The 27,164-nt window shown below is 41.8% G+C and overlaps 1 protein-coding gene across 6 annotated transcripts in view; it reads left to right on the top strand.

The window, feature by feature from the left end:
- The window catches only part of Gsk3b (glycogen synthase kinase 3 beta), a 149,630-nt gene that overhangs the window by 75,634 nt on the left and 46,832 nt on the right, over positions 1 to 27,164 (top strand). For all 6 annotated transcript variants that reach the window (XM_087577036.1, XM_087577034.1, XM_087577035.1 and 3 more), the window contains 4 exon segments: positions 15,039 to 15,149; positions 18,358 to 18,488; positions 22,098 to 22,204; positions 24,670 to 24,767. In XM_087577036.1, coding sequence (XP_087433162.1) covers positions 15,039 to 15,149; positions 18,358 to 18,488; positions 22,098 to 22,204; positions 24,670 to 24,767 — 447 coding nt within the window.

Raw genomic sequence — 27,164 nt, 5'->3', positions numbered from 1 at the left:
CACTGAATGTCCTCTTCTGGTCTCTCACATGGACATGGGCTTGTGGTCTTGCACGTGTGGGTTCCTTCTGCCCCACATCTCCAATACACAATTTAGAATGAAAGCAAATTTTCTGAGCTTGCTGTGCTGGTGTCTGTCTAGAACCCGAGTGCTTGAAAGGCTGAGACATTCGCTGTCAAGTGAGAGGTTATCCAAACACAGCCCTGTCTTAAATGTTAAGCCCTTGGAAAATGGAGGGAAAGGGGTTTTCTACTTTAAAGTAAACATGTCTTCAGTTCTCAAGCACATTTCATTTTTATTCATATTTCTGTATTCCTTGTGTGCTTATGGAACCCTCTGATAGTTCATCTGTTTATTAGGGGAAGAAAAATTAATGTCATTATGTTCACTTGGAGCTCGATTAGTAGAGAAAGGGAAGTAGGGGGTTTTGTTTAGCCAAGGAAAAACACTGAAAAATCTGTTTCTGGTCGCTTTGAATTCTGTGAAGTAAGGGCAGGCCTGTGATGCGACGGCACCCACCTCCTCCTCCCATTGTCTGAGGAGATAGATGTCAGGGCACTTCTCAGTCTCCTCCTTGCTGCCTCTCACTTTCCTCCTCATCTCTTCAGCCCTTTTACCCACGTTCCCCCCTTCCATCCCCCCTTACTGGTTTGAAGAAGTGAGACAATAACAAGGGAACAACGGAAGCACCTGATTTGTTTTTTCAAATTACTCCTAATGAGGTCACGTGATACTTGGACTTGAGATTTCATGCTTGTAATGTCTAGTGTTAGGCCCACATTTCCTTTTGACTTTACAGAAAAGTTCTAGTATAAACATTTTTAACAATTTTCACTAAACTTTATGTGTGTGTCCTTAACTATTAGTCTTACCTCAGACCTATAATCCAAGAAGATACTTAATTCGTGTTTGTGGCTCATGTCTGCAGATCTGTATCGTCATAACCAATGTTTTAACCACCACAGTTAGCAAGTTGATCTGATAGTAACACTTGTTTCTGTTCTTTTTACGTTTAAGGTCTTTCTGCTTCTGTTAGGAATGGTAGACTCTCAGTATTTGGCGCTTTATTGTAGAGCGACTGGTCAGTAGGCCTATTTTCAGACCGTCTCTCAGGCTAGCAAGCTGCCCATTAGTGTCCATTCTGGCGTGCCTACCTTCTCCTGTCCCTTCCAAACAAGGTCACAGAGCATCTCCTTGGCCCACAGCATTGTTAGAATGGGATTTCGTATCCTCATGACTTCTTTATTATTAGATGCCAGACATTGTAGTACCCCGGAGAGGAAAGTAAAGGTCAGAATTATGTCTTTCCTGATCTACTAGATAACAGACAGATTCATTTGCAAATGTCTCCTGAAAAATTCCCTAAACAGTGTGTTGTATACGTTAATAAATATAGCCCCTACATACCAGGGCTTATTTTAATGCTTTGTAAATGTTAACACATTTAACTTGGAATGAAAGGGCAGAGAGGGAGGCTTTTCAGGTTTTGGTTTTGTAGGAAGGCTCTGTCGTTCTGACTGAAAACTGACTGGCTATTCTGTGAGTGCCACAGATGGGGATTTTTCCTTGCTCCTGCTTTTAGTTGTCTGTTTATGGCTGCTCCTGCAGATGCTGGAAGACCTCTAAAGGAAGGTTATCAGAAGAGCAATAAATCAGTCTCTACTAAAAGTAAAATATCTTAACTTTTAAGCAAAGTTAAAAGATACTTACTATTTGGAGTACTTTCCCTCCCCAAATCTTTTTCTGTTTCATTTCTCCTAGACTGGTTTCTGTCACTCTGCAACTTTATTCCTCACTTCCCACCCTTGAATCTATGTGAATTCAATCATAGGTCTCTGCACCTTTCTTTTGTTAAGTTTTGCCCTATCTTGCCTACCCCCTCCCCCACCCCCCCATCCCCACCCTTTTCCAGTTCTGAGTCTGCAAATTCCCTGTCTGTCTTGCATATTTCTTACTTTCTCAGTACCTTTATCACTCTTGGCTTAGATTTTTTTTTTGGGGGGGGGGAACCTTTGTATTTTAATGTGGGTGGGTGTTTTGCATGTGTGAGCCTGTGCACTATGGTGTGCTGTACTTACCAAGGCCAGAAGAGGGTGTCAGGTCATGTCAGGTTATGTCAGGTCTGGAGCTGAAATTACAGACGGTTGTGAGCCACCACGTAAGTGCTGGGAACCAGACTGGGTTACTCCGGAAGAGCAGCCAGTGCTCTTAACCACTGTGTCCTCTTTCCAGTGCCCACTCTACCCCTAAAGACTTTTCCTTTAGGCAGTCAGCTCTCTGCTTATAACTAGGGAAATGCTACCAGCTATTGTAACTAGAAGGGGTTATTCAGAGCCCAGGCTGAGCATTCCTGCTGGGATTATTGCTTGCTGTGGTGACAGAAGCTTGTTGCAATCAGCATATTGTAGGTTGCTCTGTAAGTTTTAGGTGCTCTAATTTAGAATGAATAGTGCCTTTCCCCTTGATTAGATAACAACGAGAATTTATAGAGTGTTTTGAAACTTTAGATTTAATAATTTTGTGAGTTTCAATTCTACAGAATAGTGATTTATTTTCCCCCACCACTTTAGTATTTAGCTGTACGAAACATCCTCATGAAATTTCATGTAGAATTGTGATAGAATAAATGAACCACAAAATAGCTCTTCTGTGGAAACAGATGTTTGCCTGTCCTTAACAATAACTCACTCCACAGAACTTTATGAGTCAGGATATATTATAAAGCCACATTCTGCCTGTAGGAATCCCAAGCTCTATTTAAATTGTTTTCTCAAGTTATCTTGCATGTGAAAATACTTCACATCATAGGTTGTTTTGAGTGAAGGGAAAAACTTTCCCTTCTGCTTACATAACAGACTTTTAAAGTATAATGATGTCACTTTTTGTAACTTCATGTGGTGTTGAGATTGGGCAGAGTTATGCTAAGCTAAGCTTAACTATGACTGTGTACCCTGGCTTTGGGGAGGGAACGGGTAAAGATGATGCAGCAATAACCCATTCAGAAAATGAATGACACAACCCGTCTGGAAATGAAGTGGATGGCCTGCTTTGTAGCTGGGAGGTGGGTTAGCGCTGCAGTTCAGGCATGCAGTAGAACCATGACTCGGGCAAGTTATTCATTTTTAAGTAACCTCCGATCTCTTAACATTTGGAGTTTTGTAAGGAACTTATTTAGTGTTTACCCATTACTGATAGCATTGGGCTGAGAACCCCACACGTTAATTTACCATTTAATAAACTACTCTATTTAGTAATAGTATGAATTCAGAGTACTTGCTGTCATTAGATGGTATCATGACCCTTTCACTTGTTCATAACTCATATTGTATGGTACCCCTGCGAAGAATACTATTTTTAGCTTCATGTTACCGATGCGGACTACACTGAGCTAATAGTATATAAGTATTTACCTCAGATTTATACAGCTACTAAATGGGGTTTGGGAGTCTGAATCCAGAGTATAAAAGATGCCATATTATTCACCATAGTATGTGCAATAGAAACGTAACATTTAAAGTAGCGTACTGATGATGGTTGAGCAACAGAGTTGTAGTGGCAATGATGGTTGTAAGCGTAGTAAAGATAACAATAGCTAAAATGCGTTAGTACTTACCGGACACCACCATGGTTGGTTTTATTAGACAGGTTACAAGTAGCATCTGAAAACTTGTTGATTTCTCTTCTTTTATTATATATGACGTCTCTGTCCCTAACCTAAACAGTCACTTAAAGCAGATCCATAGTTACCTTATTTTTGCTATTATCAACTGCAAAGGGTTGTATGGGTCATTGTGTTGGGAACTGAGTATCTGCTCTTAGCGAGATGTTGATAATTCATGGCCACTAGAAGTGGAAGTTGAGCTGTTCTGTGTAAATCAGCAGTGGGCTGCTTTCTGATGGCATCGCTACTCACTTAAAAGGCAAATTCCAGGGGTTGGGGATTTAGCTTAGTGGCCCTGGGTTCGGTCCCCAGCTCCAAAAAAAAGAAAAAGGAAAAAAAAAAAAGGCAAATTCCAGATTTCTTAGCATAACTTAGAAGGTCTCCTCATTTTTTTATATTTGTTACTTTTTATGAGTTTTTTCTACATGTATGTATGAGAACCATGTACATGCCAGGTGCCTACAGAGGTCAGAAGGGATGTTGGAGTCCCCGGGAACTGGAGCAGCAAGCGTTCTTAACCATCGAGCCAGCTCTCCAGCCCAGCACCTTTGAGTATCTAGGTTCCAGTCTGGCCCAAGCACAGTTCTCTCTGTGCGCATCTTCTCTGTATCCTGAGGCTTTCGGAATGTCTGCTCTGCTCTGCTGTTCTGTAGTGCTCTCTGGACTCTACACCACTGCTCTGCTCATACAGATTCCTACTCACTGTTTACCTCAGTTCAGCAGATAACTCACCACTCCCTTTCCTCTGCCTTTGTAACTCCTCAGAGTTTATCTAAAATATCTTGCATATACTTTTAAATATTTTCTTAAGTTTTACCACAATTTTAAAAAGCTATGTTTTTTTTTTTTTACTATATTGTCCTTCTCAAAAGCATTCTTAGATCTTACTCAGTTTTGTTTCTTCAATACTTAGTATAATTGCCAAGTCAGTTTAGTTAGTTTTGTTGATGATGTATTGAAAGCCTTCTAGATATTCTTAGAAAACAGAGTGCTATGCTGGGGCCATGACTCAGTGGGTAAGGGTTCTTGCTGTGCTTCTGAAAGCTTGAGAATCTTGAGTTCAGATCCACAGTGTCCCCATAAAAACCAGGCTTTGCATGCCCTTAATCCCAGCATCGTGGGCTAGAGACAGTCTCTGGCCTACAAATGCTTACACACATATACATGCATATGCACATGCATATGCACACAATTAAAAAGTCCAAGTGCCAAAATAGAGCTCAGTATGATAACATTTACTATTTGAATTAGGATTTATTTTATACTATTTTTTAAAATGTATTTAATTTTATGTGTATGAGCACCAGTGAAAGACCCTGTGAATGGCCCCTAAGGAATAATACCCAAGGCTGTCCTGGTTTCCATACACTGCACATGTATGTACATACACCCCCCCGCCCCAAACTCAACTTCTCCTTTTAATTCGGTAGTTTTCTATTCTCTGTCGTCTCTGCTTAAATGTTTGAAATTATTTTCTTCTCAGCTTTATATTTAGTTTTACCCCCCAAAGTCTCAGATTGTTGATTTGAGATCTTTATGCAAGGGTGCTGGTGTGTGTGTGTGTGTGTGTGTGTGTGTGTGTGTGTGTGTGTGTCTGCTCTCCTTTTGCATATACCTGTGTCTCCTGCTGAACTCCTTATTAGATCTGATCTCTTCTCCTCTCTCTCTCTCTCTCCCCACTTCCCTTCCTCCCTCTCCCTCCCTCCCTCTTCCCCTCCTACTCCCTTTTCCTTCTTTCCAATTTTAGTTTTTTCTTTTTTGAGATGTTTTATTCTATAGCTCAGGCTAACCTGGAACTGACAGCAGTCTCCTGCCTCAGCGTCCCAAATGTTTGGTTATACGGATAAGTAACTATTCCCATGAGGTCTTCTTTTATGTGTGTGTGGTCAGCATGTGTGTGCTTTCCTGTGTGTGCAGGTGTGGGGCTGCAATTGTTTTTACACCTTTTTTGAGGCAGGGTTGCTCACTGAACCCAGGACTTGCCTGTTGGGCTAGACTGACTGAGCAGCAGGTCCCCGGGATCCTCATGACCCCTTTTCCAACAGTGTTGCTAAGTTCATCTAGTCTTGCCTTGCTTTTATGTGAGTGCTAGGGACCTGAACTCAGTTCCTCAAGCTTGCTTGGTGAGCACTCTATCCACTGAGCCGGCAGTCTAGCCAGAAATCTTTTTTTAAGATTTATTCATTTATTACATATGAGTACACTGTAGCTGTCTTCAGACACACCAGAAGAAGGCATTAGATCTCATTACAGATGGTTGTGAGCCACCATGTGGTTGCTGGGAATTGAACTCAGGACCTCTGGAAGAGCAGTCAGTGCTCTTAACCGCTGAGCCATCTCTCCAGCCCCCAGAAATCTTTTTTTTAAAAATACTTTTAATTGTGTGTGTCTGCATACTGCATTTGGTGCATCCCATAAAGTTTTAGTATGTGGTATTTTTGTTTACAGTTAATCTCAAGTATTTTCTCATTTTTATAATTTCTGATGCTTAATTTCCTGTCTCATTCACTCCTTGTCTGGATTGGATTCATTTCCACACATTTGTAGGTTCTCCAGTTTTCCTCATATTTTTGCTTTGCGTGCGTGCGTGCGTGCGTGCGTGCGTGCGTGCGTGCGTGTGAGCGTGTGTGTGTGTGTGTGTGTGTGTGTGTGTGTGTGTGTGTGTGTGTGTTTATGCGCTTGTGCACGCATGCACCGAAGCATGAGCATAGAGGTCAGAGGATAACTTGTGGGAGCCAGTTCTTTCTTTCCACCGTGTGTTTCAGGTCATCAGACTTAGTAGCAAGTGCCTTCCTTAGCAGCCAAGCCATCTCCACAGCGTCCTCCCGTCTGTGGTGCTGGTGTCCAGTGTGGCTGGAGAAGGTGTTCCACATGCTTTCACTCTTTTTAAACCTACCGAAATTGTCATGTGACTTCCTGTGGTTTGGTCATGGATAATCTCCTGCTTGAGAAGAGTGTGCAGTTGCTATTAGGGTGAAGGGTTGGACATGGCGTGCAAGTTGTTTGCTGGTTTTGAAGACAGTTCCGTATGGTTCCCAGCAGTTCCTGAGGAACTCATCTTCCTTACTTTACATCAGTGTTGGCCTTCATATGTTTGTGGCTCTGACGCTTGCTGGGATGTGTGTAGAACGGTAACACTCTGGTGAATCGATGTGCTTGGCAGTGTGGAGCTCTGTAGCCAGTTTCCACTGTTGTGGATTTACTGCGTTGTATGTAGCCCCCAGTGCACTGTGGCTCTGGCACCACATCCTAGGTGTCTTACCCAGGCTAGCAGAATCTCACAACTGGTGTTTTCATTTGCTGTATGTCCTTAGAAGAGTTTCCAACACCAGATTACTTCACAGGTTGAGTGTTCGTTGTTTGAGATCCTAAGTTAGCCTCCTTTCTTTCCTTGTCTCTACCTCCTCATGACTTTCTACACTTTGTTTTTGAACTGCTTTGAGAAATTGCTGTTAGGTCTAAAAGCTGAGTGAAATTGAAGCTTCCAGTTGTCATGGCTGCAGGCTGTAGTACAGGGGCACAGACTAAACACTAATGGGTATATCATATTAAAAAAAGCAAGCACAGCAAAGGAATAACACTTAATCACACATTATAGAACATACCAAAATATTTCAAATTAGAACCAAGGAAAATAACATGAACACTTACTCTTTTAAAGTATAATGATCTTTAAAGTTTTCTGAGAATTTTATTTTTTCTTTTAAAAATAGTTAATTATAACTGCCACAAGGAATGTGACAATGTTATAAGCTTTGTTATTGAGAAAAATCACTCTAGTGAGATTAAAATTTACTGTTTTTCATAGTTTGCAACCATATGTGTTGGTTAATTTTAGGTCAGCTTGACACAACTAGAATCATTTGGGAAGAGGAACTAACTCTCCATTGAGAAAATGCCTCAGTAAGATTGGCCTATAGGCAAGGCTGTGGGGCATTTTCTTAATTAATAATGATTGATGTGAGAGGGCCCGGCCCACTGTGGGTGGTTTCAGTCCTGGGCAAGTGGTTCTTTGTTCGGTAAGAGAGAAGGCAGAACAGGCTGTAAAAGCCAGCAAGCAACATTCTTCATGGTCTCTGCATCCGGTTCCTACCTTGAGTTCCTGGCCTGGCTGCCTTCGGTGATAGGAGTTGCTGGTCTTCATGGCAGCGATGGAAATCCCAAGACTTCATCCATGGGAGTCTCAGATACAGAATCATCTCTATGGTCCTTGTTCTTTCCAATTCTTGCTTTTTAAGTTTTTGGTTTTTTATTGTTTAAATATATCGAGGTATAAGTACAAAAGTACATGCTAATACACACCTACAATCTCTTAACACTCAAGCGGCTGAGGCAGAAAGATCAGGAGTTCAGGGACATCCTGGGCTGTGAGAGACTAAGTTTTAACACAGAAAGGGGGAGGGAAAGAGGGGCAAAGAGGAGAGATAGAAAAACCACAAAAATGTTGGAAACTTGGATTCCTGTCTGGGGTGTGTCAGAAAACAAACTGCACAAGACGATAAGTAGTGCTTCTCCATGGCTTCTGCTTCAGCCTCGGCCTCCAGGTTCCTCCCTTGAGTTCTGTCCTGACTTCCCTCAGTGATGGGATCAACCTGAGAGTTGTAAGCTGACCTTTTCCCTCCCCAAGTTGCCTTTGATGGTAGACTTTATATCCTAGCCATAGAGAGCAGTGAGGACATAGGCATGTAGATTATGTTTAGTTCCTCACTCTCCATGAATATGTCTTCTTGTCCATACATACGGGCACCATACACATAGGCAGGCATACATAGTTTTAATGGACAGTTCCAGCAAATAGCATTGCTAAGTCATGATGGGCTCTGAGGAGCTTCACTTTCATGAGGGTATTAACTCACAGACTTCTCAAGGTTCCAGGAGCTTAGAGCTAAGACTTAATTTCCTCACATTGGATTTTCCTGTCTCATTGAGAAGAGAAAATGTAGCTTGTTTATCTTCATTTCATTGCTGTAATTATGAGTGAAGTTGCACTTCTTCCAGCTTTCTTCAGCTTCAGTATTCGTGTTTTCCTATTGTTCATACATCAATCCTTAAAAACAAAACAAATCATTCAGTCCTTCGTTAGTGCAGTAGAAATCCCTTTGCCCAAAAGCATTTTTTGGGCATGGTCTGTGTTTGATTTTGTTTTATTTCGCCTTTGAATAGCATGAGTTTTATATTTTTATGTCATCAAACTGATTTGTTTTTCTTAATATCTTGGGGTTTTTTGTTTTGATTTTTGGATTTTTTTTTTTGTTTCTGTTTGTTGTTTCGGTTGTTTTTTGTTTTGTTTTGTTTTTGAGACAGAATTTCTCTGTATAGTCCTGCCATCCTGCCTGTCCTGGAGCAAGCTAGGCTGGCCTTGAACTCCCTCACAGAGACTAGTGCCTTTGGCTCCTGGGTGCTAGAATTAAAGGTGTCCTTTCCTTTCCCCTTCTTAATATCTTGCAGCTGCTCCATCCTCCAAGGTTTACTTTGCGAGTCCATTTCTTTCCGCACAAAAGTGTTGGTGATTTAGAAGTTAGTTTTAGATGTTTGTTCCATTTTCTGTTAGGTGTTGGTGTACCCTCTGCGCACAACTCTTTTCTGTTGTAGTTGTAGTGTGCCAGGTGCCCTGGCAAAAAACGTTGCAGGGAGAAACCGTTTATTTGGTGGTAGAGTTAAAGTGGGAGCAATCCATGATGGCCTGTAAGGTGTTGGCAGCAGCACAGCCTGGCACCCAGGATGCAAAAGTTTTACGTTTCATATCCCACACGGAACAGAAAGAGAACAGAGACTGGGGTCAGGCTGTCAAACCTCAAACCCTGCCCTGGTGGTGTACCTGCTCCAGGGCTCCACCTCCTAAAGGTTCCATAACTACCCTGAGAGTGCCGACAGCTGGGCACCAAGTGTTCAGACATGCAAGCCTATAGGGACGTTGGTTATTTAAACCACAGCGCCTTCCTTCCTTCCCTATCTTCTCCACAGCTTCTCAAGGAAAAGATTTCCCATTAATCCTCAGCCCATTGTATGACTGCTGCAATGTCTGTCCTTTGGTAGCACAGTGCACCCATCTGAGGAAGGACAACTGATTACGACATTTTGTCCATAAATTCTGAGAATGCAGGGTTGGCTATCTTATTACTAAACTCTCTGAATCACTGCTTCTCCTCCATGAACATTTTAGAGTGATATTTGTGTCTCTAATGCTTTGACCTCAAGCCATTTTATCCCTTGGTCTTACAAGTCATGTGAGGTGGGGGATGATGGACCATCTTACATTTTATAGTGATAAGGTGGAGTCTCCCTGCCCCTGCAGCTACTGTTAGGCGGTGTTCAACCATGCTATTAAACGCCGAGTTGGATAGCTTAGACCAGCCTCATGGAGGACCCATTGAGCCTCTGTGGAGCAGTGCTCCATAGTTACACACTGTGTGAGTTTGGGCAGTTCCTCAGTAAGGTCCACTCTGTCTGAGAGAGGAGGCTCTCACAGACGCTGTAGGAGCAAACCTAAGACAGATCTGGGGGCTCAGCAGTGGCTCTGAGATGCTGGCGAACTTCCTTTAAGGCCGTGTTCTTTCTTGTGTATTTCTGTCAGTCACTTTAATTTACATCCAGTTGCTGAATTGCTGAATTTTCTGGCAACTCACAGGAAATTGTTTTGAGATTACAGCAAACCAGAGTTTTAGAAAATTAGAAATGCCAGAAGTGGAGCATCCTGGGTCTTCTTTCTTTTTAAAATACTGTCATAAATATGAGTCCCCTGAATAATCTTTATAGGAACCTCCAAATAAGAAAATTAAAAACTACTGTGAGAACATGAAATAGCACTTTTTTCTACATGTTTTCTGTAGTTGAATGTTCTCAGGAGTTCAGGAATTAATATCATGGTTATTTACATTACAACATTTAAACTTACAAAAGCCCTTACTTAATCTTCCTTTATTCTCATACTGTAATAAGTTGGACTACTGGCCTTGTAGCAGACATGATTTTATCACCTCTCTGGTGCATTCTGCGCTGTTAAAACTGCTGCCTACTGGACTTTTGTCAGTAACGAGGCCTGAACTGTGCAGAGCAGAGTTGGCCGTGATGGTCCGAACACAGCACGTATGCTACGTCTCACGTGTCCCCTTAGGAGTGCCTCAGTGACCCATCCTTCTTGAGTTCTGCGTAGTTACACCTGGTGCATACTTTCCAGATGACTGTTGCATTTGCTCTTGATTTTGTCTGGTTGATCTTTGTATATTGATGTTCTGAATTTTCATTATAAGGCTTTCTGCTTTGTTAGATATCACATTAAGGCTTCGCTCAGTCTGGCCTATTAGGCTTGACAGTCCGTATTTGCTCTTCCATTTAAGCCATTGTTAGTGGTGTCAGCTTTAGATGGCTGGTTAAAACGGGAGATTGCAGTCTGACTGTCAGACTTGTCTCCTGGTGCTTTTACTTGGTTGGTACGCTCTGTGAATTGTTTATGGATGTGTCTAGTTAAATCGTGTACTGATGTACCACCCGCTGTCCCTGTTTGTATACTTTACATTTGTTACTTAACTGTTAAAGTCACTTGTTTCTTCAAACCTTTAATCTATAAGCTTATAGAGTGTCAGCCACCTCCCGAAACACTGGCGTGACAAAAATATACATGGAAAACATTTAAATTATTTCAACTCACAATTTAAGACGTCAACTTCTGTTTTCAGGTTGTCAGTTGTGATGAGTGAGACCTTTAGTAACCTGAAAATACCATCATGCAGACATACGGTGGGAGGAGTGCAAATGGACATCCGAGGGCTAGGATTTAATCCCATCCTTGTTTGGTTTTGGTTTTCTACTCTGCTTCCCTTTTGCATCATGCTAACTTGCCTGTCCACTGTTGTGTGTTAGAGCATGTGACTTACTGTCACAGGCTCAGAGCTCACGGTCAGGTCTGAGGCTCAGGAGACTGGTTTCGGGCTGCTGAGCAGTGCTACAAGTGCTGCTGTAGTGGAGACTGTTGGATGGAGTGCACTGTGGTGTGTGCACTGGCGTCTAGAGCAGGGACAAGGTTCTGTCCTTCAAGGCATGCCCAGTGACCTGTGTCCTCCATCATGGTCTACTTCTTAAAGCGTCCACCACCTCCCAGTACCATTCAGTGTATGAGTCAGTAGGGGACATTTGCGATTTCAAGAGTGTAATATAAAGTAAGCGGTCAAAGCCCCAGACCAAATGCTAACACTTACTGACAGACAGACCCGGAGCCTTAGGGCCGGAAGCTCCTGAACATGCAACAGTCATCCTTAATTGTTGCATCGGTCCTTCTCGGTGTGCTCCGTTAGCAAATGCTGAAACCGTAATCTAGCATTGCCCACACTTCTGGGTTTCTCATTAGTGTGTCAATCATGATAAACTCTGTCAAATACGTTTTAGAATCAGGAGCCCTTGAGTCTAGCAATCTTTTAAATAAAAGCCTTCTAACTCCTGAGGTTCACCATACTTGGATCCTATAACACAAGTTGAATTTCTCTTATTTGAGCTTGTGAACCCAGGAGTGGTTTTTTGGAAAGACTGTAGAATGTTACTTAGTGAGATGTTTTGAGAACGGCCTCTGAATCTCAACAGGAAATGCATTTGTGTTTCACGTATACCTGAAAAATGTAGCCTGACAATATTAAGTTGACACAAAATTTCAGCACACCTATGTCTCCTGTGCTCTTTTTTGCTGATGTTGTTTATTTTTAGCTTAGTTTTCTGTACTTTTTAATTTAAATTTTATTTTGGTATTTGGGTGTTTTCCTACATGTATGCCTGATGGTGGTGAAGGCCAGAGGAGGGCAGTGAGCTCACAGGAGGGCACCTGTGAGCCTCCATGTGGGAACTGGAGTAAGTGACCTTAACCACCAAGCGCCCCTGCCCGTCCTCTCTCCCCTTTGTGTTCCCCTTACCAGTCCTGGATTCGAATAGTCTTTCTGTTTCACCCTCCTAAGCAGCTGGAGAACACATACCATGCATCCCACTTATCTACTGCCTGTTTGGACTGTGACCAGCCTTTCCTATGGTATGATGGAGAACTTACCCATTTGTGATGCCGTGTTCATTCCCAGAATGTTTCAGACCTCAGAGCATTTTGAAGTTTTACTGTATTGTTCACCTCTCTGTGTTCTTGTTTTTGTTTCACAGTATTGTAAAGCAGTGGTTCTCAAACTTCCTAGTGCTACACCTCTTTAACACAGTTCCTCATGTTGTAGTGACCCCAACCATAAAAATATTGTTGTTGCCACTTCATAAGCCGTAATGTAAGCATTATGATTTAGGGCGCATTTTCATTGTTATGTTGACCCGAAGAGATCACACCCCCCAGACTGAGAGCTACTGCTCTAGAGTCGTGTTTCACCAGTCTTTCCTTAGACTTTTGTCCTAGCTTCTTAACATACATATGCATTTGCCAGTAAAAATCCAGAACAAGGAGCACAGTAGTTTTGTATTGGCTATGCCTTGCTTTGATCACTGCCTGCCAACTCTCCTCTTCTACCAACACAAGTTATGTAAGAACAAACTTGGGGGCTATCTGGTTGAAATTAATCAACTGGTTTTTATTTCTTTCTTGCTGTTTACTCACTTGTGAACCTAGAAACCCCCATCCCCCATCCACCCTTTCTCTTTTTATCTCCTTTTCTTCTTCCAAGGCAGAGGTTCACTGTTTATTTCTGACTGGCTTTGCCTCACAGAGATCCCTGTGCTGAAATTAAAGGCATGTACCACCACCCACAGCCTGAACCCAAATTTCACATTCATTCATTCATTCATTCAGTGTGCCTTGGTGTTTTGCCTACATGCCTATGTGAGGGTGTCAAGATCCCTCTGGAACTAGAGTTCCAGACAGTTATGGCCTGCACACCGGGATTAAAGGCATGAACCATCACTGCTCCAACCCAAAATTCTTACAGGGACTTTAGATAGCTAAACCAAGATAGAATCTATCTCTCCAACTTAATTTATCGATGATGATTTAAATATGAGAGCAGTCAACACAATGGAGGTTTCCTTGTAGCCATGCTGCTTTTGAGCTCAGGCTGTGCAGAAAACTAAATATCACCAGGGTTATGAAAAACACCCATTTTTTCTTTGATACTTTGAGTTTTGCAACCTACCCAGTCACTGCCACAAGTACTTGATTCTTGTCATTTTAGCCCCAAACAGCAACAGGCAGTGTTTAATTGGTGGGTGTCGCTGAGCTGCAGTTAGACTTTGTTTATAAAGATAATCGCAGGCTGTTGTCATCATTTGCTTGCCTCTGTGCTGATGAGAGTGATAGACCAGTTAGCTATGGAAGAAGGAAGACCATCAAAAAAGATATATTCATATCTTGAATAAAGTTTTCTCTCTGTTGTTTCAGTCTTCATTTGAAAGATAAGAAGCTATACTTGTTCCTAGTCACAGAGTGGGAGAGCAGAGTTACACGTGGGTAACTTGACACCTGCACCCACCCTTCCCTCCTGTAGCAGCTCTGACCTGTAGATGCGCCCAAAACACTGCCTCAGACTTGAGTTTGATAGGTGGAATTATGAACAGTCACCTGCAGTTTCACTACTCAGTAACCAAGCGTAATCCTTAAGTTCACTTTTCGTCCTCAGTTTACCCAACTGGTGCTGTTCAGAGAACAGGGTGTCACTAGTGCTTTCTCCTCTTTCCTGTTTGGCTCTAGCTCCCTTCTTTCTCTTGACTGACATTGAACTCTTGCCTTTATGCTGCTACACCGGAGACCAGTGGACAAGCTTGTGGGCATGATCTCATCCATATGTTTGAGATATATATATATATATATATATGTGTGTGTGTGTGTGTGTGTGTGTGTGTGTGTGTGTGTGTGTATGTATGTATGTATGTATGTATGTATGTATGTATGTATTAGTGATCTAGACCGTCAGACAAACAAAGCATTTGTGTGGAGGCTACAGTGTTTCCAAGAATACTTAGTTCATTCTTCCTCAGGAGCTGAAGAAACTGAAGCCAAGACATATATATCAGTCAGACATACACATCAGTTGACAGCAGAGCCAGGGCGAGCAGCCTGCTTTCTTGGCTTTTGACTCAGTGCTGTCTTCAAGCAATCTTTCCACAGAGGAGGAAAGATATTGATTTTTTCAGCCTAGAAAATAATAAACATTATGATAAACGAAAAGCTATCATAACACATGTGTAAGCAATGTGATGGATTATAACTATACCCGGATTATAAAGTCTGCTAGATGCATTTGTACAGTTCTGCTCATGCCCAGAAGTAAGTTTGTGTAATTAAAATTGACCATATGAAGCTTTTCTTTAAACATCTGAATAAGAGGTATATAGAGATTTACTCTAACTTGAATACTTAAGATGAGCCTCTAATCTGGTTTTGTCCTTTTCTTCTTTTAAAACCGTACAGAAAGATGAGGTCTACCTTAACCTGGTGCTGGACTATGTTCCGGAAACAGTGTACAGAGTCGCCAGACACTATAGTCGAGCCAAGCAGACACTCCCTGTGATCTATGTCAAGGTATGTGACAATGGGACCCCCTCCAGTTCACAGAAGGGTTGGGATGTGTCAACCCCACTGACACTGGTCACTCCTTGTTAAAACAGCAAGCTCTGGATGGTGCTAAATTGTTACAGTTTTAAAGCATGGAGTTGTTTTAAAGCTTTCATTACTCAGCAGTGGGTAAAGGTGCTTGCTGTGGGAGACTGATAACTGGAGTTTTATTCCTGGACCTACGTGAGGTCGAAGAGAACCAGCCTCATGAAGTTGTCCTCTAATCCTCCACGTGCATATCCCATGTGTGTGCACACACATGCCCATGAGATAAAGGAATTGAATAAATATTCTGATAAAATATGGTAAAGCTTTCAAAGTTAAGGATTTTAACTGTGATAGCCATACACCTTTGGTGTGGTGTGGGGAGGGGAGCACAGGTGAATTCAAGCCAGAGTCAGACTCCTGCTTTCACCTTTACCTTGGGCTGACCTCTTCTTGGGCCCTGTATAAGCTTTTAGTTGGGTTTTGTCTTGGTCTCTCTTCCCACCAGTGGTGGGATGGCAGCCAAGTGCGCCTCGTCCCAACTTCATGCATGGTGCTGGGGAGTCAGGGTGAGGTTTCCGTGTTTGTACAGCAAACTCTTTTACAGCGAGGCGGCTCCCAGCCATAGCATCACTTTCGCTCTCAGTGTTTTCGTGTGCCACACACCACAAATACGTAAGTAAACTCAGTCTCCACAGTTCCCGTGTAGCATTCTATTACTGTTTATTGCATTCCTCATAGACATTTAAACTGCCCGTTTTAAGCAAACAGATTATATTATTTAGGTGTTGGAATCTCATATTAATCCCTCCCCCCCCTTTTTTTTTTCATGTAACTGTAGTTAGGAATTTATCTAGTATTTTTCTAATTGCAGTTGTGGTAGATGATGGGAAACTTTTTTTTTCTTTTTAGGTGAGAGATAGGGAAGGGGTGGATAGTGTATTGCCCTGTAGTTCAGACCACCCTGAAACTTTTGATACTTGTAGCAATCCTCCTGCTTCAGCTTCCTGAGTGCTGAGATTATAAGTGTGAGTTACCAAATCTAGTTAGGAACACATTTTTAATATGTGTGCTGTCAACTAGGTGCTGATTTTTTTTTTCTATTTCTCAGTGACAGCAATATAATTACCTACTTTACCCCACCCCTGACATAGAGCTGATGTGGTGACTGTCATAATGCTGCCACTTTCCACTGAAAGTCATTTAAAGCAGGGGTTAGGAGGGAGCATAGCTGAACTCTCCCCGGGATCCCGAGTAAATCATCGTATGGCCAAACTCTAATGGAGAGGAAGATTACTCATGTGTAAAACTGTGTGGGGTGTACTTCCTGAATGGGTCCAGATTTTTCCCAGCACAGGATTTAGTCCCTCTTTTTGTCCTTCACGGGTTTTCTAGCAGGTTCTAGCATCAGGTTGTGGAGCAGGCAACAATATAGAGATGCCATTCTTTTTTTAATTGAAAAAAATTAGTTAAAGGACAATGTATAAGTGCATAGGGAGTTGGATTTAATTTAATTCCAAAATGCTGACATTAAAGATGTTATGCCTACATTTTTGTCATGGTTCATTTTGAAGAAGGCTTTAACTTGGGTAGTGAGATTTAAATCAAAATTGAACCTGTCTAGCCTTAGCAGTTTTCTCATACCTCTGAAGGAAGTATTTCCTGTTAACATTAGTAATGCCAGTCCCTAGCAGTACAGTCGGAAAAGATGGTGTCTTTATCAGTACTTCTCCTGTTTTTTTAATCAGACAGTAGTAGTTTTGATTTCCATGGTATTAAGTAGGGAGTAGAGCTCAGAGAGTGAGCGTGTGCAACAGATTGGAGGTGATGATGCTGGAGAAGGCAGCACATGTCTATAATCTCAGCACTTTATAGACTAGAGGATGACAGGACCAGGGCCAGACTGTATTCCATGGGAGTCTGTCTTAGGAGAGAGGAAAAATGAAGGAAGAAGGAAGGAAGGAAGGAAAAGAAGCTTGGCCTCCAGATAAGTAGAAGATTAAAGGCGTTACATTGGTACATTTTTCAAAGCTTTAAAACAATCTCTTAAGATATTATTTCTCTGCTTGCTCTGATGAAATTCCAGACAAAGGCGACTCAAGGACAGAAAGGTTTATTTTGGCTTAATAGTTCTAGGGGATACTGTGCATCGTGGTAGGGAAGGCATGGTGGGCGAGCATGGGGCAGCTAGCCACATTCAGAGAGGATACACGGTGCGTGAGCTCCTTTTCTTCTCTTACTCAGTTCAGGTAGCTAGCCCATCGAATAGTGCAGATGCCCTTACAGACATGTCCAAAATTGTTTTCATCGATTCCAAGTACTCTCAAGCTGGCAGTTAAGATTTACCTCTGCAATGATGTCAAGTCAGCTAGACATCTGTTTGTGTGTGGTTTTTTTTTTTTTTTTTTTTTTTTTTTTTTTTTTTTTTTTTTTTTTTTTTTTTCTGTGTAACCCTGGCTCTCCTGGAACTCACTCTATAGACTAAGTAGGCCTTAAAACTCAGATCTGTCTGGGCATCTGCCTTTAAATTACATTGGAAGTCTACATTATTCTAAGGATGTTAAAGGCTAATTTACCATCCGAGTTACTGGTGTCTCAGTAGGAATTGATAAGATTACTTACTCATGAGCTTTCCTATGTCTCTCTTAATGATTTGAGGCTAACTTTTCAGAAAAACATTTCAGAAAAATGGTTCTAAAAGATGACACTGACTACATTTTTACAGCCTGAGATTCTAGGAAGAATGATGGATCTGCCTCCTAATCTAAAGGCTGCTGCTGTCTATCACCCATATGGCTTCTGATCTCTGTCTCTGTTAAGTTAAAACCCAGCTGGCCTGAGTGCAGGGCTGTGGGCATGCTAGGCAAGTGCTCTAGATCCCTGACTCTCTGAATCTTAGTGTGAGACCTGGTCCGACTTGCCCAGGTAGTTCTTAAACTTAGAATTCCCTGCCTCAGGTGTGTGCCCCCACACCTGGATGCTTTTCTAAATTACTGAAGGATAGCACAGGTATATATTTAATGATAGTTTAATTTCCTGATTTATGTAGAAATGCCATGAAACTTTGATTAGGGAAAACTGTATTGATAATCAACATTTTGCATGTTCTGCTGAGAACGTTATATACTGCATAATGACTCAGATGTGTTTGAAAGCAGGGGTATCGAGTGAATGTCTCTTCTTTTTCCAGTTGTATATGTACCAGCTGTTCAGAAGTCTAGCCTATATCCATTCCTTTGGGATCTGCCATCGAGACATTAAACCACAGAACCTCTTGCTGGATCCTGATACAGCTGTATTAAAACTCTGCGACTTTGGAAGGTGAGCTAGCCTCCTCTTCCCTTCCTTTCTTCCTCCTCCCTCCCTCACACTTTCTTAAATAGACTCCTGTAACAGTACTAGTCTGAACCGCACTCATTACTCGGTACTCGGGGAATACAAACTAATGAAGGTCCATGTCAGAATGGTTTTGATAATTTTATGGGAACAATAAATGTGTGTGCCCTTTATCCTACAGTTAACTTCTGAGGATTATTTCTTTATGCATATTTAGGGATCTTTAATACAGTGTTGCTTGCAAATATCTAGTAGCGAGAAAATGTCCAAATAAATTAATATATACAGATACAGTGTTACACATGCTGCTGAGGGAAAAGTGAGGGAGCTGTCTAATGTGGGAGTGATGTCTAGGAAGTACCAAGTGAGGAAGTCAGTCGGCAAAGGCACTTGCTTTCAAGGCTGGTAACTTGAGTTTGATCCCAGGGACTTAAGTTGTCCCGCCTGCCACAGGAGTGCTGGAATGCTAACATTCAGGCTCAAAAAGGCCGTGGCGGCACTTGCTGATAATTCCAGTCACTCAGTAGATGTGGGAGGTCATTAGTTTGAGGCTGGCCTAAGCCAGGTAGTGAGACCCTGTGCGAAAGGAAAGCCTCTGTCAAGTCAGTACTGTATGCATGGTAGCTTTTGTTTTAAAAACCCTTTTGTGACTAGTGTGCAAACACACATAACAAACATGGCTTATTCTGAGTTGATATGTAATACCTCATACACGATTGTCTGGGACGGGATGTTTGAGGATTATCGTGTACTTGGGAAACTTACATTCCCAATGACTGCTCTTTAGTATAAACTCCTTGAGCTTATGGAATACATATATCTGCTCCATCTTTATTACTAATAAATCTCTTAAGTTATACATTTGCATATATTCCTTTAACTTCACACTCAACCTCAATACAGGAGTGCAGTAAAATACAGAGAGGCAATATTTTTCTCTATTAATATTTACTATTAATATTTCCTCTATTATTTCCCCATTTTTGCAGATTCTAACAAGTATGATTTTTTTTTAAACCGCCGATTTCTTGGTTATATACTGTTGCTAGTGTAAACTCCTCATGCTTTCTCTTTGTGTAGCATTTAGCTATAAAGCCTTCCAACATGTAGCCAAGCCTATACCCCACAGGACAGATCACCATATCCCTTCTTCATTCTCTATCTGTCGCCTCCGGGGGTAGCCCTACTCTCTGTGCTGAGACTTCTGTCCTTATAACTTGGGTGCTTTTTCATCCTTGTTAGAAGTTCTTCTTTTTCAGTTTAGCACCACAGATGATACATTGACTCCTGCTGTCTATAGTCCCTCCTCTTTATATAGACGTCTATACCAAACCGTAGATTAGATTGTGGGTTTAACATCAGTGCAGGTGAAGGGAGGTATTTGGAAAAACCGAGCCAACCTGCTGTCAGTAGGTTCATGCTTAGTCTTGTTCTGCAGTTTCTTTCAAGCCATTCCACTTAACAAACCCTATCCCAGGGTCTCAGCACTGCAGGCTGCGGCTCAGGTGAAAATACACACTAAGGCGTTTTTTTATTTGATGGTTGAATGGTGGGCTGCTGCTTGTTTCACCTATGAAAAGGCACCCAAATCACATGGGGTTTGTTACTGGGGAGAGTAACTGCCGAGTCCTGCAAGAGCCACCTAGTGCAAGTTCCTCTGCTCACCACCATGTCAGAGCATTGTTCGCGCCCGCGCCCAGCGGATTCTACGGGTGTAAAGTAGCTGTGCCTGGATACATTTGAAAGAGGGCTTTCACAGGTGTGAAATAGCTCATTCTTTAGCAACTCTGAGGTAGGATTTTGGAGACACTTAAGGTGAAAACTTAACAAAACTGCCTTCTTAATAATTTTTAATTAGGTGTAACAGGTCTGGCAGTAGCTGAAATGGGGTGTGAAAAAAACCCATTTTATAGAGTCTAACTGGGGTGTCTAAGGGCCATTAGGTAAAGGGAAAAGTTAGTTTCGTTGGTGATGAGGGAAAAGGATACAGGCTGTCAAAGCTCTCAGTTGGATGACTGAGTTGTTGTGCGTTTCTCTTCTAAGCATCTGCTTTACCCATTAAAAATGTGCCTCGTGGGGCTGGGGATTTGGCTCAGTGGTAGAGCGCTTACCTAGGAAGCGCAAGGCCCTGGGTTCGGTCCCCAGCTCCGAAAAAAAGAACCAAAAAAAAAAAAAATGTGCCTCGTGTGTTTGGTTTCTGAGACAGGGTCTCTGTGGCCCTGGCTGTCGCAGCAGCAGCTGCCTCTGCCTCTGTAGAGCGCTGAGACTGAAGGTGTGGGCCACTGTGTCCTGCTTGCTGGTCATTCGTTCGGGAGCTGGATTTAAACTCCGCATCCTAGAGCTGCTTTTTCAAGGGGCCATTCCAAGTCCCCAAGGCGCACTTCTGAAGATAGAAACGTCTGTTATCGAGGGCACTAACACTGAATATCTTGACTTTTTTGACAGTCTGAAAACCTTAGTGTTGTTAACATAGCGAACACTGTTTTATCTGGGCCTAAGAAAAAGATTAAAATTTGAAACAGATAATGAAGGAAAGAACAAATCAAGTTTAGAGCCATCATTGAGTAGAAGTAAACTGAAAGGGAGGAAACCTAGACCCCCAAGACTGAATGACCATTTTCACATGTCTGTGTCCTGCACTGTTACCTCAGATTTTCCACCTGTTTTTGGCATTTATTTATTTTTTTCTATTTGTTCATTCATTTGATTTTATCGCATGTATTTCTTTTCTGTATCTCATGCTACTGTCAGAACAGCTCCTAGAGCAGCCTGCTTATATGAGATGGAGTTACCCAGAGAGACATTTCAAGAGACACTGTGACTCACTTTAACATTTAAAATATGTACTGTAAACTACTTTAGGAGGAAAGTTGTAATAATATGTTCAACGTAGCACTGCAGCGATGGAGCAGATCGGGCCTGAGTCACTTAAATCAAATGCCTTTTACAGTTTGTTTAGCAGTAGGTGTTTAAATCGACTGCGGTGTGGAAGCATGGATTGGCTGTGTAAGGCCGAGCTGGTCATCCCGGGTCTGAAGACCAAGTTTAACAGAGTAGCCAGGTCCCCCCCACACTCCCCCTTTTAAAAGCATATAGGTGGGGAATACTGATACATTCACTTCTATGATTTGCTAACAGTCTTTTGTTGCAGAAGGTTGCTCTTTAATTTCCTGCCCTTCATCTTTATATTTTATTTAGTTACTTATTATTTTGAGGCAGTGTCTCACTGTATACCATTGGCTGACCTGGAACTCTCACTACAGAGTGGCCTCCATCTCGCAGAGGTCCGCCTGTCTCTGCCTCCCGAGTGCTGGGAGGGAAGGTCGCACCACCTTGCCCGTCAGCCATTTTATATTTCACAAGTTGAATGTAGGAAATGGGGAAACCAGAAGAAATTGAACATGTGTGTCCTTTTGTAATTTTTTAAATCTCTTTGTTCCTTAGCTAAGGCTTGACAAATGCTCACTTTAAAAATTCCTCTTTAAAGTATCAATTTGCTGAACTTGTGTATTTCTCTTGTTGGAAACATTTCAAGTGTGTTGCTTACAAGGTTTAGACGATTAAAGATTGTTTTTTATTTTTATTTTTCATCAGTGCAAAGCAGCTGGTCCGAGGAGAGCCCAATGTTTCATATATCTGTTCTCGGTACTACAGGGCACCAGAGCTGATCTTTGGAGCCACCGATTACACGTCTAGTATAGGTAAGTGCTGGCTCTGGGTGCGGTGGGTGTGACTGTTAACTGTCCTGACCCTTCTCCAACAAGGCAGGGCACGACAGAGCAGGGCTGCAGCAGTACACTTTTGCAGAAATGAGTAGAATTAATTTTTTTTACATTTTAGAATTTATGCTTTTCTACTATTAGAATTATAAAAATATTATTTTGTATTGTAGTTGCTTAATGCATTTGTTTGGCTCTTAAGTTTCAAACAAATGTTGATAAGCTTTTAAAAACATTACTGAGGCAGAGATGGATGGCAAAAAGACGTGTGTGGAGCTCAGTCCCAGCCGCGCTGGAGAAACTCAGCTGCTGAGTTAACTAATGGGGTCTGCACTGGTTTTCTAGTTCTGAAATGTTTACTTCTGAGCCTAAACTACTTAGAAATGTGTTAATAAATAATGTTACTTTTAAAATGTTAATATTGTAATCGGTAGGGCAATGATATTCCTGAATCCCTACAATGATGCATCGCTTAATTTTTGAGCAACTTAATTCATTAGCTTTTCAGCTAAGCCCACTGGTTGTTCAGATCTCGCTGGAGATGTCTATTGATAGAAGGGTTAGAGATGGTTGAGGTCTGCATTGACCCTATCTTCTTAACCTGTTCTAGTGCCATTGCTATGTTAGCAGACAAAAACCTGTTTATTTCATGTATTTATCAGGGCAGTGGCGGGGGGGGGGGGGGAGGAGGGGGAGGGTGACGTCAGGTGTCTTCCTTCATTGCTCTGCACTATATTTTTGAGTCAGGGTGTCCCACTGATGTGGCTAGAATAGCTGGCCCATGAGTCTGAGGAGACTCCATCCTGTCTTCACCATAAGCCACCTCCACTGCCCCTTATGCTTTGTTTCTGATAGGAACCCCTTAGTCCTAAGAACGAAAGCTTACATACTACACTCCTCCCCCAGGGAAAATCCCATAGTCATGGGGGTGAGGCAGAATACAAAATAAAACACAAATATAAAACCCAGCTAATTTAGTACAGTTTTTTCTCTGTCTTTCTGATATGAACACCAGCACGTGTTTTTTATTTTCAGAAAGGGCAATATGCCAACGCTTCTTTTCACTCATGCCAAGAGGCTGGTGCTTTTTACATACTAGGTCATTTGTGCTGTTGGTGTAATGTTGTATGGAAATAGCTTTACACTCTAGGATCTGAATATGTCCAAAACACTTAGGGCTCTATGGTCCACACTTGATGAAACCTGCCACAGGAGAGGAGGGGTGTTGAGTGTGTGGTACCCCGTGTGGTGGTAGTGCTGTCTTACTGTGGCTGTAGGGACATGGCGTATGTAACTGAGAAGTGAGACGTGCTACAGAGAGATTGTTTTCTCCAGTCATCTTCCAGACTCATAACTGAGTATCTGAGCTGCCAAGTGGAGATCCTGATTCTGCTTCCTCTTCATGGTTGCTGTGAGGAGTCAATAAAATGTTACTCAAGTACTGTAGGTGACATTCTTTAGTCTCCTTATTAATTCAGCTGTCTCCAAGAGCAAATCTTAGTCCGTTGTCCTCAGTAATGCCATTAGATACAGTTACTGATTGGTGTTCTGTTCAAATGTTTGATAACTAGTTATCTATTGTGTGTGTGTATATGTATATGTATGTATGTGTGTATACACACACATACACACACACACACACACACACACACACACACACACACACACACACAAAGATAATAGATTGAGTTGTGCCAGGGTCTGCAAAAATATGGGCAGTCCTTCTAAAATAACCACAACCAAATCACCTGACACATTTTAGAAAACATGGGTTTGGATCTAGGATGCTTGCCTTTTACATTTGTTTTATGTGTATGAGTGTTTGGCCTGCATGCATGTATGCATACCACATGCATACTTAGTGCCTGTGGAGGTCAGAAGAGGGTATCAAGTCTCTTAGAACTGGAGATCTAGATGGTTGTGAGCCATTATTATATGGGTGCTGGGAATTGAACTAGGTTCTCTGCAAGAGCAGCCAGTAGTCTTTCTCAGTGGATAAACCATATGTATAGCCATGGCTTGCTTCTTAAGACTGTAGGATTTATAGAAGACGTGGGTGATGGCGTACACGCCTCTAGTCTCAGTGCATAGGAAGCAGAGGCAGGTGGCTCTCTTGTGAATCCAGCCAGCCCAGGGCTACATGTACTGAGCCAGTCTCTGTCTCTGTGTCTCTGTCTTTCTGTCTTCACGCTTTCTCAGGCATGCAGAAGAGATTTGTGAAAGTTGAATACTTATAAAAATACTTATTAAAAAATAAAAAGGGTTCAAGTATATGAATACTTTTTGGAAAAAAATTAACAATGTTGTAAATGAAACCACCACTGATTTTGACTAAATTATTGTCATATTTGAATATAATCAATACTATGCAATCTAAGTTAAATATACATTTCACTTCAAATTTAATGTGATAAGCCTTTCTTTTATTTTGTTTTTTTTTTCTTCAGATGTATGGTCTGCAGGCTGTGTGTTGGCTGAATTGTTGCTAGGACAACCAATATTTCCTGGGGACAGTGGTGTGGATCAGTTGGTGGAAATAATAAAGGTGAGATGGTTTTACACTTTTGAACCAAAAAATGTTACACACACACACACACACACACACACACACACACACACACACAGAAAAACCACACAATAACACTTTTAAACAATGGGAAAGCAGGCTGGGGACATGATGCGGAAGTTCAAGCACTCACTGTACAAACATGAGAAGTAGAGCTTGGCTCCCCGAAACCTGCATGGGTGTGCCTGGGCCTAGCATTTCCCATCCAGAGAGCCCCAGAGCGAGCTGCCTAGGAAGAGTAGCCCTATCTACAAGCTCTCGGCTAGATGGAGACGCTGCTTAAATGAATGGAGTAGAATAGTGCTCAGGGGTAACTGCTGATACCTCCCAACCTTGGGCCTTCACGTACAGGCATACAGAGGGTAAAGAGGAGAAAGGATTATAGGTCATTTAGCCAGCTGTGCTATAGAGTAGAGCAGGTTGGGGGAAGCCACTGGTTTCCTTTTTACAGATCTATTTTTATCGTATGGCGTTTTTTCGCCTGTTTGTACATTTGTGTATCACGTGTGTTCACAGTGCTCTTAGAGGCTAGCAGAGGGTTTTTGATCATTTGGATTCTTGAACTGGGAGGGTTACAGACCATTGTAAGCTACCACGTGGATTCTGAGAATCAAACCTGGATTCTCTGGAAGAAGAGCCTGTGCTATTAATTGCTAAGACACCTTTCCAGCTCCATGATCACAATGTTTTAAGATCTGTGTCATAATTCAAAATTGCTTTTTCTTTTACTATAAGGAAAAATAGGGACTCAATGTTACTGGGTCCAAATGTAGTTGAAGAGGCTGGTGATTGGTCATCTTCCTTAACTCTGTGGAGTTGGGTTTCATAGCTGAGACCACTGTGGTAACTTCTTTTTGTTGTGTGATGTCGTTTTGTGTTATTTTTTGAGACAAGGTTTTTCCTTGTAGCCCTGGTAATCTTGTAAACAAGGCTGGCCTTGCACTTTGACATCCTTGGTAGCCATTTCTTATGTCAGACTGAATGAACCCACAACCTTGTTAAGAGTACTGCTTCCTCCTTACTCACTAGAAACACAGAGTAGAAACCATGGAATCGTGAAGCAGTGTTAAAGAAGGGCTTTTTCAGGTGTACAGAGTACCGTTCAGCATTTATGAAACAGTCTGCACTTTTTAAATATGTGTATATGATACATACAGGAAAAACATGAAAGAAATCCTAGCTCTGGTATTACACTAGTGTTAGTGAACTGGTGTTCAGTTCTTAAAAGAAACACAATCTAGGCGTTAGATAGAGACACCTCCTGTGTGTCTCAAAGGGAGTAGTACTGTTTAGTATTCTCTCATACATTACATCCCAATTGCAGCTTCCCCTTCCTCCTCTTGCCAGTCCTTCCCTCTCCCCTCCCATCAATTCCTCAGAAGTTCAGAACAAAGCAGGCCTCCTGTGGATGTCAACCAAACTCTGTGTATCAGCTTGTAATAAAACTAAGCACATCCCCTCACATTAAGCTGGATGAGGCAACCGGGTAGGAGGAAGAAGGTCCCAAGACCAGTCAGAAGAGTCAGGGACAGTCCCTGCTCCCACTACTAAGAGTCCCACAGGAAGACCAAGGTACACAGCCATGTTTATGCAGAGGCTCTAGCTCAGACATGGCCATGCAGGCTCCCTCTCCGTGAGCCCTGTGAGTCCACGTTAGTTGATTCCATGGGGTTTGTTTTGTCATGTCTTTTTGGGTGTCCTTAACCCCTCTGGTTCCTACTATTAAAGTTGCAGAAACAGAAGTATTGTTCATTTAGGGGTTTATTTAACCTAAGATTTTCAGACAGCCCCTTTCTTGAATATTCTTAGGCTGAGATTCACCTAGATTTTTTGTTTGTTTGTTTTTGTTTTTCTACAAATATATTCACTTTAATGCTCAGTGTTTTTTATATAATCACAGAATAGTTACCTTTTTTACAGGAGGATAGAACTTGTTTCTAAGTATTTATGACTCAAGGCTGATAGCTAAAACAGTTCTGATAAAGAATAGGTTAGAAGGCTTGCATTCCTAGTGTCAGAATTAATCGTACAGTTATAGTAATTAAGAGAATGTAGAACTTGCATGAATGTAGAAATGGAGTATAATTGAGGGCTAAGGAATAAATCTTTACATTTATGGCCAGTTGATTTTTTTCAACATGTATTCTAAGACAATTCGTTGGTAGAAAACCGTAATTACAGACAATAATACTAAACTACTGGGTATGTATGTTCAGAAGAGTAAAGTTAGAACCTTCCTTAGTCACATTTCTGTGGAGGAAAGAGCATTTATACAATCCATGGAACTGTGAATTAGTATAGACAGTATGGAGAACGTATTTTGAGGTTCCTTAGAAGACAACAAAATGTTTAACTCTAGCAGGACCAAGCCCATTC

The sequence above is a fragment of the Rattus norvegicus genome, chromosome 11 (assembly GCF_021556685.1).
Source record: "Rattus norvegicus strain SHRSP/BbbUtx chromosome 11, alternate assembly SHRSP_T2T, whole genome shotgun sequence".
Lineage (NCBI taxonomy): Eukaryota > Metazoa > Chordata > Mammalia > Rodentia > Muridae > Rattus > Rattus norvegicus.
The sequence above is the reverse complement of the archived record's forward strand: the minus strand, read 5'-3'. Positions and strand labels throughout refer to the sequence as shown.